The sequence below is a fragment of the Henckelia pumila genome, unplaced genomic scaffold (genome assembly GCF_033568475.1).
Source record: "Henckelia pumila isolate YLH828 unplaced genomic scaffold, ASM3356847v2 CTG_461:::fragment_3, whole genome shotgun sequence".
Taxonomy (NCBI): domain Eukaryota; kingdom Viridiplantae; phylum Streptophyta; class Magnoliopsida; order Lamiales; family Gesneriaceae; genus Henckelia; species Henckelia pumila.
Window position 1 is genome coordinate 12,674,969 of NW_027331831.1, and position 12,788 is coordinate 12,687,756.

General features: G+C 34.8%; 2 protein-coding genes across 2 annotated transcripts; both read right to left on the bottom strand.

Moving 5' to 3' along the window:
• On the bottom strand, nucleotides 1–2,976 carry LOC140872025 (uncharacterized). The gene has a single exon (XM_073274763.1). The coding sequence runs from the start codon at nucleotides 2,974–2,976 to the stop codon at nucleotides 1–3; it is 2,976 nt and encodes a 991-aa protein (XP_073130864.1).
• Nucleotides 2,977–7,203: 4,227 nt separating this feature from the next.
• Nucleotides 7,204–9,350, bottom strand: LOC140871820 (large ribosomal subunit protein eL13z-like). Its single transcript, XM_073274550.1, has 5 exons — nucleotides 9,240–9,350; nucleotides 8,498–8,613; nucleotides 8,231–8,364; nucleotides 7,741–7,899; nucleotides 7,204–7,657 (listed from the first exon to the last, which is right to left on the bottom strand). The coding sequence occupies exons 2-5, from the start codon at nucleotides 8,604–8,606 to the stop codon at nucleotides 7,436–7,438; spliced, it is 624 nt and encodes a 207-aa protein (XP_073130651.1). The 5' UTR covers nucleotides 8,607–8,613; nucleotides 9,240–9,350; the 3' UTR covers nucleotides 7,204–7,435.
• Nucleotides 9,351–12,788: the final 3,438 nt, after the last annotated feature.

Sequence of the window (12,788 nt, forward strand, 5' to 3'; positions counted from 1 at the left end):
TCAGGGTTGGCCTATTCCTCGTTCTGACACCATATAACCAAGAAATTTGCCTCCTCGTACACCAAAAGTGCATTTATCCGGATTAAGTTTCATCCTGTATTTTCTGAGTATACTGAAACATTCCTCAAGATCTTCCAAATGATTAGATGCTTGAATACTTTTGACGAGCATGTCATCTATATAAACTTCCATGTTACGCCCGATCAATTGTTCGAACATGCTATTTACCAAACGCTGATAGGTAGCTCCAGCATTTTTCAGACCAAACGGCATTACATCATAACAATAAATTCCTCGATCAGTGATGAAACTTGCTTTTTCTCGGTCTTCTGGCGCTAGGCCGATCTGATTGTATCCTTGATATGCATCAAGAAAAGTGAGCAGCTCGCATCCTGCTGTCGAATCGACTAACAAGTCAATTCGAGGGAGTGGAAACGGATCTTTGGGGCATGCTTTGTTGAGATCAGTGAAATCTATACACAAACGCCACTTTCCTCCAGGTTTTGGTACTAAAACCACATTTGCAAGCCAATCTGGGTATGAAACTGGCCTGATGTACTTTGCCACTAAGAGTTTCTCCACTTCCGCGGCTATATGCCGATTTTTCTCTGGACCAAATGCTCTTTTCTTTTGCTTCACCGGTCTCATTTTCGGATCAACACGGAGGTGATGAAGCGCATATTCATGAGGTATTCCTGGCAGATGCTCATCACCCCAAGCAAACACGTCTAGATTGCGACCAAGAAAATTTTTCAACTTCTCTTCCAGCTCAGGAGGTAATTCGGTCCCAATCTTTAGGGTTTTCTTGGGATCAGTTGGAATGATTGCCACATGTTTCAGAGTTTCAGTTGCTGTTATTCTCTCTTTGCTCTCAGCTTCTTCATCCACCAAATGAATTCCGTTTTCACGCAAAAGCTTTCCGGGTTTTGGTGGTTTTTCCTCGCCAGAGACTTGTCTTTTCCGATTTTCTGACGAACCCCGCAGAGTCACTACATGACACTCTCTAGCTAGACGATGATCACCAAGGGCTTCTCCTACTCCTCCTGGAGTCGGAAACTTCAGCTTCATATGATATGTCGATCCGATGGCTTGGAATATATTGAGACTTGGTCGTCCCAATATCACATTGTACGCAGATGAAGCTTTTACCACAAGGAATTTCACCATTTTAGTAGACCGCTTGGGGTAAGAACCCAAGGATAGAGGAAGCGTTACCTCTCCCAAAGCTTCAACTATTTCTCCGGAAAATCCGACTAGTGGAGTGTTTACTGGAGTTAACTGTGCATTACTAATACCCAACTTTACGAATGCATTATGAAAAATTATGTCGGCCGAACTTCCTGAATCCACTAGAATTTTCTTTACCCAAAAATTGGATATTGTGGCTGAGATGATTAAAGCATCATTATGGGTACCCCGAGGGTTCTCCAGATCTTTGTCACTGAATGATAATCCATCTTGAATGGTTCCAACTTCACATATTGACAAGGATGTGGGGCTGGATAAATTGTTGGTTCCTTTTGCTGCTCGCAGAAGAGCTTTTCTTGCATTGTTCGAGTCGCCACAAGCAGGCCCCCCAGTGATTACGGCGATTACCCCTCCCGAGGGCAAATTTTCATCCGCTCGTTCATGCTGTTTCCCAGTTTCATCATGGCGCTTTTGATAGTCATGTTTTGGTTGTTCGTCCCGACGCCTGTCGTCTCGTTTTTCACCGCGGGACTTGTCCACGAAATTCCCCAAATGTCCGCGCTTTATGAGTTTTTCAATTTCTGCTCGCAAACTGAAGCAATCTTCTGTAGTATGGCCTTTATCTTTATGAAAATGACAATACTTTTCCGAACGTAGGCGCTTTGGGTTATTCTGCATTGGGCGAGGGGGACGTAACAATCCTTGTTTTTCAGCCACTACCAGTATATCGGTCAGACGTGCATTGAGGGGTGTATTCTGGAGACGGGGGCTCTGTGCTGTTCGCTTCTCGTCTCGCTTTCTAATATCTGGTTTATCTTCTTCTCTCTTTCTTTTATTCAGGTAGTGTGGTTCAATAGATTCCTCAACCCGAATGTATTTCTCAGCTCTTTCCAGTAATTCCTCTAGGTTTTTGGGCGGCCTTCCCGCTATTGATTCCTTGAACTTCCGATGACGCAAGTTTTGCTGCATTATTCCGGCTAACAAATCATGGTTCACATGTAAGACTTCGTGCACCGCATGAGTAAATCGCCGAACATAGTCCCTCAGACATTCTCCTTCTTTTTGAATGACTGTGAACAAATATGCTGCTGTTTTTGGGTATTTTTTGTTAATTGAGAATTGCTGGATGAAGCAGTCAGTAAGTTGCTCCAAATTGGCAATAGATCCGGAGGGTAACTTGTTGAACCATGTGAGCGCTCTTCCTGATAATGTTGTTCGGAAAATTTTGCAGTATGCAGCATCTGTGATATCATACAAATCCGCTTTCGCGTAGAATTTGTCAATATGGTCTTGGGGGTCACTCGTTCCATCGAACTCAGGTAAGCTGGGGATTTTGACTCCCTTTGGTAATGCTTCAGATAATATGTCATCAGTGAAGGGGCTTCGGCGTGACGGCAAAATTGCGGAAATATTCTCTCCAGTTACATGTGTGCGAGATCCATCCTTCCGAGCTGGATTAGTGATCTTGTTTTCGCCAGAAATGTCATGAACTGTGTGAACACTTGCTTCACCGTCTTTCTGAGTAGTATTTTTCTTGGTCCCCCCTTGATCTTTATCATTCACTTTAGATTTATCTTTATTTGGGTCTCCGTTATTAGGGTCAAGAGATGACGAGCCTTCAGTCTGAGCCTTTTTCTTGCTGCTTTTGCGCTTGCGAGTTTCTAGGTACTGAGCAACTGCATCTTTTGCTGCGAGTGCGGCTGTGTTTTCCATTAGCGCGGTCAAGTCTTCACGGGTGAGAGTAATACTCTGCGGTGCGTTTCCATTGTTAATATTTCCTTGAGACATTTTTGAAGTAATATGTGTTCTCAATGACGTAATGAACAGTTTCCCACGGACGGCGCCAAGCTGATGTAGCCAAAAATCACTTGTATGTGACACGTTGCTTCCGCAAAGTCCGGAGTATCAGTAAGTCCTTGTATGTTCCCGATGGAGATCTTCAGTGGGTTGTTCCTACGTCACAAAACAAAGTCAGAGGAGCCGGGAGGGTTCCCGGCGAAGGCACTCCGACGCTCAAGTCAGTTATTACTCAAGGAATAATAATCGAGAGTAGAGCGATCTATTGCTTAAGAAAGTGTGTACCTTAATAATGAAGTGACTTGAGCTATTTATAGATATTCGGAGAGTTTCACGGGCTTAAGCCTCTTATGGGCCTTTGTAGAATTCAGGGCCTGCTTGAATTAAATATATATAATATTTAAATAAGCTTGGGCCTTAAAAATATTCGGAGTGGGCCTTCATGATCGGGCTCAGGCCCAGTTGAATTTTTAGGTGTAACCTATCAATTGATTTTATAGTTTTTTGATTTAAATTATTATTTGGAACTCCATTCACATTAAGCAAATACATATAGATATTTAAATAGTAGTTTATGTACGTTTTGTTCTGTTTTTTTATCCATGTTGAAGGTTTTTTATATATAGAGTACGTTAATCACCATTTTGAAAAAGAAAATAAAATTGATCAAGGCGGAGTCAGAAATCCTAAACTACCCGGGCTAAAATTTTAAACTTTAGAATTATTTAAACTTTTGAATCGAACCAACCGGGCTATTATCAAATTAATCTAAAATTTTTCCAAAATCAATATATATATTAAATTTTAAATTTTTTTCAGGCTACCCGAACTACAGTCCGAGTGCCCTGGCTCAGAAGGAACGCTAGCTATATGCTTAACACATGCAAGTCGAACGTTGTTTTCGAGGAGCTGGGCAGAAGGAAAAGAGCACCCTCTAAGCCTAAGTATTCCTCAATGACCGATAGCATACAAGTACCGTGAGGGAAAGGTGAAAAGAACCCTATTTAGGGAGTGCAATAGAGAACCTGAGATCCGATGCGAACAATCAGTCGAAGGAGCAAATCGATATGCTGAAATAAACAATAAAATAAGAAGCGTGAGGGGGGGGGGGGGGGTATTTGAGGACTGAGAGCTACTAAAGAGAGTTAAAGGAAGGCAAGGGAGTGATCCTCGGGTGAGGATCACGAACCGCTTTCATCCCTTGTTAGAGCGAGTGTTCCAGTGAGAGCTGGCCCTTTTCTCCTTTCGAGCTATATGTGGCTCCGCCACTCACTCATCAGTACCATTTTATTTTGAAAGAGAAATATGCATGGTGATCATGTTTCATTTATAATTATTTGATGATTAAAAATAATTTTTAACTTGGAATAAAAGTAATTGGAAGATACGCGAATGAATATTACTTGATCTGAAAAGGTTGGAATAGAACACAAAATTAGAATTGGATTAAAAAAACCAATTAGTTTGATGAGTAATAATTAGATTGTGTTTTTATACATTTTATGTTGAGTAGTGATGAAGTAAATGTATAATTTTTAAATAACTGAGATCCTAGATGACTTATTTTAGGATCGAAATTTTAAGCAAGTATAAACATTTAAAAAAAACAATAAATAGAGGGTAATATAAATGATTTTATACAACTAAAAAAACAAACATAAGAATACGATTAATAGCAAACATAGATGCAAAGAACAATCCGTCGCTTCCTACCGTAACTTGAAGCTGCGGAGAATTTTACTGATTTCTGAAAGGGGAAAGAACTTGGAATTCTAAACAACAGCAACACATCAATTTTAAGATTAGTCGAAACGAGAGATTTTCTCTATCCGCAAGAAGAAATTGTCCGTTATAAGTGCTAAACGTTGGCGGCAATCGTCTCTAAGATACAACAACTTACGAACGAGATATATCAGCACAAAAAATATTTCGAACTTCAACGAACGAAAATAAGCAGAATTTTCTTTGTGAGAGTGGAAAAAAATATAGAGAATCAGAAATCTGACGTTTGATGTTATCCGAGATCGTAAGTTGTTTTTTTCTGCGTTATAACGAGTCATATATATAGACTGACAGAAAAAGCCCAAAAGGAGACGTAACTTTTTGAAATACAGATGACACGCTCGAGCGGTAATTTTGCACCGCTCGAGCGACAAATCTTATGTCCGGCAATCTTCTGGATGCTTGCTCGAGCGATAAGTTTGTGTCGCTCTAGCGACAAGCTTTCTGGCCTGCAGGTGGAGTGCTGCCCACTCGAGCGACAAGTTTTCTTTCTTCTTCATAATAAAGTAATAATAAATATTATTTTTTAACTAAATTTTATCCAAAAAAAATAATTGAATCATAAGACCTCCATTTTTCCTCACCTCATCGCCCTGAGCCGGCTGTATGCGTGTTAGTTGCATCGACTAGCATTTTTTAACTAAATTTTACCCTCATCGCTATAGTTTATTTGATTTGATTAATTAAATTTTATATAAAAATGGTAAATTACCATATTATCCTTTTAATAATAAAAAAATATAAATAATATTATTTATAAGGGGTACTATAGTAATTTTAATTCAATGATTTGATTGATGTAAGATAAATAATTAATGATTTGATTGATGTAAAATTATAATTAATAGATGGATAAATAATATGATGAAAAGAACGTGTTATTAGATATTATAATTTTATACATAGATTATTAATAATGTTATCAAACGAAGCCTTAAGGTGTTATCCGTACTTCAAACAAAATTAGTACCACTTTAGTTTGGCAAGATTATAGTGATTTTTGCTTTCAAATTGTTCGTATTTAACATTTATCTCTCTTATGCAAAAATTATATCATATAAAAGAGAGATGCCAAATTCATTAAATATAATATATACGAATGAAGAGGGGTTTTTAGCCCAACCGATCTCACATGTCCGCCAATATGTCCGCCAATTGACGTAGACTCGAGTCCTCCCCTCCCCTTTGTATCAAAAAAATAAAATAAAAAGAGAGATACGAATGGAAAAGAGAAGGAAAAAAAAAGGTCTTCTTATGACCCGATCTTATGTGAAAAGTAATATTTTTGACACCAAAATAATTTTTTTCATAAATCGGGTAAAACCGAAAATCTATCTCACAAAATTGATATGGAAAATTGTCTCGTAATATTTTTGTGGTATTAATAAGACTCACTCCAGTTAATTTATTGCTAGAAAAATTTGCTTCACATTTATTTTCCTTAAATTGTAAATTTTTTAATTACAATAAAAAGTCAAAATGGAAAACTTTTATATATGAACAACTTATCACCAAAATCGTTAATCTTTGTAAAAAAAAAAAAAAAAAGATATTTTTTTATTACATAAAAATAAAAACATAAAATAAAATAAATAAAACTTCTATTTTAATCTTAAAAAATTTAATATTATCCATAGTTTATCCGAACTTTGATTTACCAAACGTTCAGTAGATTGTACACACTAATAAAAAAACATGTGTATATTATGTTATTTAAGACCTTAGTATTAAGTTTTCTTTAAAAAACTTCAGTATACCATGGATTTTAATATTTGATTAAATTCTAATTTTAACATGTGTAAAAATATACAACACGTCAATCATTTGCAACCTTAAAAAAATTAATCCAATTTATAACAACTTTAAAAGTAATTAATTGGTTGATGTACAGACGTTTAATTCCAAAGGATCAAAATAACAAACCTAAATGATTCTTAAAAAAAAATCAATATGTTAATTTATAATATTCAAATCGAAATAAAATTAATGGATATTTCAACCAAAAATAAAAATGAGTGATCAATATATCAATTAAAAAACCCAATTTAAAATTTAAATGGGTTCTATCTACAATTGATATTAAATCAAATTTAGGAGTCCTATCAAAATTTAAGGTAGATTTTAAATTAAGATAACAAAAAAATAAAAAAACAAACTGTCGGTTATAATTACCTTAAAATTAGTTGAAGATTATTTTATTTTTGAAAGTAAAGTTAATATCGTATGTAATAAGGAAAAAAACTTGATGGTAGGTTTTGAAAATTAACTCGAGTAAGAAAGGTAATCTTGGTAATTAATTAAACAGAAGGCAAATTGGACCGTAATTGGTTGCTTTTGTGATCTCTTGGACAGTGATCTGGCGCTGAAATTTGGTGTCTGGCGCTGAAATTTGGTGTCATCATTCAGAAATAGTGTGTATATTTACACAAGTAAAAATAATCAGAATAAAAATACATTGCATGACAATAATTAGTAAAAATAAAAAATGATGTAAACATAATGGTAAAATCTTGGAAACTCTTATATATCGAACCTGATATATAATTTATAAGCACTAATAAAACAAAAAAAAATTCATATAGGAGGTTAAGATTTCAAAAAAATAAACAAAAAAAACTCTTGTTGGAATATCAAGGAAACTCACTTTGTCTTCAATCCCCCCTCGTCACTATTTCTTCTCTTCCTTTTCAGCCTCCGCAGCTCTCTTGGCTCTCACACCGACATGGCGCTCGTTGGTGCGCTCCAGACGCAGCTTGTCATATGCCTTGAATGATTTCATCTCTGCTGTGACCTTCACTAGCTCAACATTAGGCTTCTCAAGTACAATTGGCAAGACAGGGCCGGAAACTTGTGTTGCTGTTGCCAACTCCTCAGGTGTGGAATCACCAGCCTGTGGAGAAAACGAGTTACAGAATTCTGAAAGTACAAACAAGTTTTTTTGATGAAAAACTATGGTCGAATTATCCTGGCCACCTTAAATTTGCGAGCACGCCTTGGGAAAACAACAAGCTTCGCCTTGTATGTCTTCAGCCTCTGGACATTAGTCTGGAGCCCCTCCAAGGAACGGTTTCTGCGCCGATGATCGACAGAGATGCCAATAGTTGGGGCGAGTTTCTTAGGGACACCTGCAGCCTGGTTTATACAAAATTACAAATCAATACAGAGATCACAAATCTATTATGTTTAACAATAGCATACAAGCAGTCTCTTCTATAAAGAAAATTGGAAGCAACTTTGAGATCCAGTGTATTCCCGACGAAAATAATTCCAGTGGGAGTGAACAGATAATGAAAAAGATTAGCATAGATAGGAAAAACTGCAAAACATATTAACAATAGTAGAATGAAATTACCCAGGCTATTTAACCACATTTCTAACATGAATGTAAATCGAATTAAATCATCATAGACAACCATGTCACATGCAACGAGCACGGTTTATGGCATGATATAATTAAACAGACCTTTAGCTCCTCCAGAGAAAATCCTCTACCAGCTCTGACTTTCATGTTGTACTTCAGTGTCTGACCATGAACAACAGGGCGAAGGGGTCCAGCTATAGGCCTAGGAAAAATCTTCACGGCTTTCTTTTGTCTTGCTAAAGAAGGGCGGTACATAAATCAGAAGCAGCATATTATATGATTGCCCAAGAAGCATTGGAAGAAAATGTACAGAATAAAAAGTCAGAACACAAAAATAAACAAGCAGGTAACATCAGAAGGAATGATTACCATTTCTTCTTCTCTCCTTGCGGGCAGGCTGGTTGAACCAAGTTTTCACATTGTTCTGCCAGTGTTTTCGAAAGTGCCCATTTGGCACAACATTGTTGTGCTTAACCATGGTTTACCTAGAAACACAACAAGGGCTAGTTTCAACAACACAACAATTGATCTAAACCAAGGATCTTCTTGGCAAATAAGAAAAATGATTCCGTGACATTATTGTATAAATAAAATAAATGCAATAATCTGAGGCCTGCTTCATTGAATCACACAACTTTTCCCAACTTAAATTAGGACAAAGAGAAAATATGTGCATAAATTCCGACTAGCAGATACAGGGGAACATAATACATATAAAATCAAAGTATCAAACACACATCACTGGCTTGAACCTGCCACTTTCAATCATCGATTAAACCAGTTATCAACAGAGCAAATACGTTGATCCTAAATACAGCAACACAAAATTCTTACCCATAATCGGCATTCAAAATTAAAAAAAAAAAGGCTATCTCATCCGAAACACTATCAACTGATCCACAAGAAGCTGGACATGCACATACTACCTTTAGGGTTCAAAAATCGCCAATAATCATCACAGTCACAGAATTACATGATATAAAACTCCAAAATAGAAAACATTTATATCGTGAAATTCGATTCAAATAAGCTTCACCTCGAGTGATATAACCAACGAAGTAACTCAAAAAAGATATAGTGGCTGCTACGAGTACAGGGAGTTCGGACTTACGGCGGTGACGGCGGAGATCGGCGGAGACACGAAACCGATCACTGCCTTGAAATGCTAGTTCCGCAGGTTTATATGCATAGCTGTGGAAAAGCCCTACATTCTGGATTGGACTATTAGGTTGTTGGGCTGTTATTTTTCCCTACAGGCCTCAGTACTTCAAATTGTTCCAGCCCATTAATTTTGGATCTATGGGTTTACCAGAAGATTCTGTTCTCATAGTAGGGGTGGAATCGGGTCGGAATCCGTCTCGTAACCCCCTTACCCGATTCCCGTCTCGATAGAAATTGTGATATTTTTTTTTTCGATCCCGCACCCGAGATGTGTCGGGACCCGAATGTTCGGAATCCCGAATATTCGGAATCCCGTCGGGTCGGGAGAGGGTAATCCCGAATAATTTTTTTTTTTTTAAAAAAAATTCTAAGAAAATATTTTTTTGAAAAAAATTTATGAAAAAAATCAAACAATTTCTTAATACATTACAAATAAATTAAAATTTCTTTATATATAACCATTAAAAAACTAAAACATTTTTTTAGTACATTACAAATAAACTAAAACAACTACTTGATTAATGAAAAAACATATAATTATTCATAATAATAAAAAAAAAACAAAATAAAAAATTATAACTCAATGTTAATATTAAAAAAGATAAATATAAAAAAATTATATGGTATATAATTATAAAACATTAATATTAAAACATAAAATTAAAAAAAATTATTTTTTTAATTAAAAAATATTATTAAAAAAATTATTTTTATATCCGGGTCGGGAATCCCGTCGGGAAGGGTTGCCTATCCCGATCCCGATCCCGACATTAATCGGGTCGAGAAAAATCCCGAACACTCGGGTCGGGAAAAGTTCGGGACGGGAACGGGTTGGGAATCGGGACGGGTCGGAATTTTTGTAAAATTTGCCACCCCTATCTCATAGTACATCTTATGCCCATTTTATCTCTATATACATTTTATTTAATAAAATAAAATATTTTAATGGTATATAAAAATATTATTGGAATTAGGCTCAATATATAGCTCATTATCGTAGAGAGGATATATATTAGTAAAGAATGGGAAAAATTCATATCCATTTCTCACATTTACAAAAGGCATTTAAGTCAAACGATTTAAAAAGGTAAATAATTGGTTCGAGTTTAAGAAAAGAAAATATGAGGAATGATATTGAAGTAATTTGAAGGATTATGGATGATTTTGATATTGATTTCAAATGTAAGGGATGGATATGAATATTACCCTATTTAAATAAAGGTAAATCATAAATGAGATTATACTTGTATAAACACGTAGGGGTGCAAACGAGTCGAGTCGAGTATCATAACTTATATTTGTGTACTCGAGCTTGAGCTCGATCGAGTAACTAAATTCATACTCGAGTATATATTTAAATAAATAAATATGAATAAATAAATAATATATATAATATTATATGAATTATATTATATATATTTATATTATATTATATATTATTTATTTATATATATATATTATCGAGTAGCTCGAACACACATATTTGATACTCGAGCTCGAGCTCGATTTATGTTCGAGCTATTTGAGCTCGAGTCGAGTTTTGACCGAGTTGTTCACGAGTTGATCACGAGTAGCTTGACTCGTTTGCACCCCTAATAGACACTACCTCAACTCAGATTCAAATATTGAGATTTATCAATACACGTGAGATTTATAATTTTTTCAGTGAATTCCACAATATTGATAAATTTCCACTCTTAAATGCATCATTGGGTTGTGCGTGTGAAGGTAGAATGAATGAAATTAGCCATAAATATAGACACTGGATTATTTTTGCAATTAAATTTAGGATAAATTTGCTTTAAATCCCTAAACTTAAATTCAAATTTGCATGAAGTCCCTGTCAAATATAATAGTTTATGTCATTTATATATATATAAAACTAAATTAAATCATATTATTTAATATTTTTGATTATTTTTGGCGATCGGATTTCAAAATAAAACTTGATGAGAGACTCGAAGGAATCACATGCGACGATATGGGAAGGTCGCGCGATGAACCATGAGAATCGCGGATTGAGTTCATGCTAGCACAAGAATAGTACCTTAATGCTAGATTCAATGGTCCAAAACTAATTTGAAGATGTGGAATCTATGAAAATACACGAATCCCATATAACCAAACTAAAATTGAATTTTTGAATGTAATGTAAGAGTACTATCCTTATGCTAGCAACTCATCAAACAAAAATTGCAATCGAAATAGGAGTACGATCCCAAAAATTCTAAAATAACAACAAGACGATATCAATATATGACATACACAACAAAATAAATAAAAACGTCGACACAACAAAGCCAAAACAACTAATAGACAAAACAAAATAAAGTGAAAACATTGACTCGTTGCTAAGAGAAACAAGAATATCGGTATATGATTTGCGCGTCAACCCTTGCCAACAAACGTGACAAGTACCTTGATATCTGAAATGGAACCCCCATAATGAAACAAGAACCAAAAATATCCATAAACAAACCTCGATCGACAACTTAGATAAGTAGAAACACCAATATCAAATGATAAAAATATCCTGGATAAGTTCCAAATATTGAGATTATGTTGATCCAGGAAAACTCGCACACAAACACAAAGTTCAGTTTTTAAGCTGAACATGCATGTGTTCTATTTTTAATATATAAAATGAGAGTAATGTTACATGTAAACTGAGTCTTATACGTTGGGTTACACATGATATTTAAAATTACATGATTATCCCTCCACTTGATTTGAAAAAAATCTTTCAAAAATGCATGTAGGATAATCATGTAATTTTAAGTGTCATGTGTAACCCAACGTGTAAGACTCCGTGTACATGTAGTATTACCCATAAAATGATTGAATACAAATATATATGTATATATATATATATATATGTATATATATATATATTTATATATATATATATATATATATGTATATATATATATATGTATGACTCCCTACCTTATCAAGACTAATGGACTCAATACTGAAAAATGACTTTTCCCAGCTCATCTAGAAACATTTCGAAAATTACAGGATAAATTAAACATAAAAGCCCAATAACTAAACATATGTGTACAATTAAAGGCCGAAATAATAAAAACAATCAAGATCTTCATCATGAATTTGGCTAAAATTGAGCAGCAATAAAATTTGAGGTCATATCAAAACTCTTAAGGCATAATTGGTAGGAAGGAATGAGGTAGGAATGAAATGAACATTCTCATATCATTTCCTACAATCATGTTAGATTTGGTTTTGGAATGTGAATGTTCATTCCCATTGGAATGTCATTCCATCCATTTTGGATTGGAATGATCATTCCCACTCCTAATTTTTCTCCATTTATAAACTATTTTCCTTATTTAGCTTAATAAAATACCTAAAATAATAATCATAAAAATAAAATGTTATCAAATTAGGACACTATCATTTATAAATATAAAATTATGACAATTAAATGATGATGAAAATATTAAAAACTAAATAAATAAAATTAACAATATCACGTATA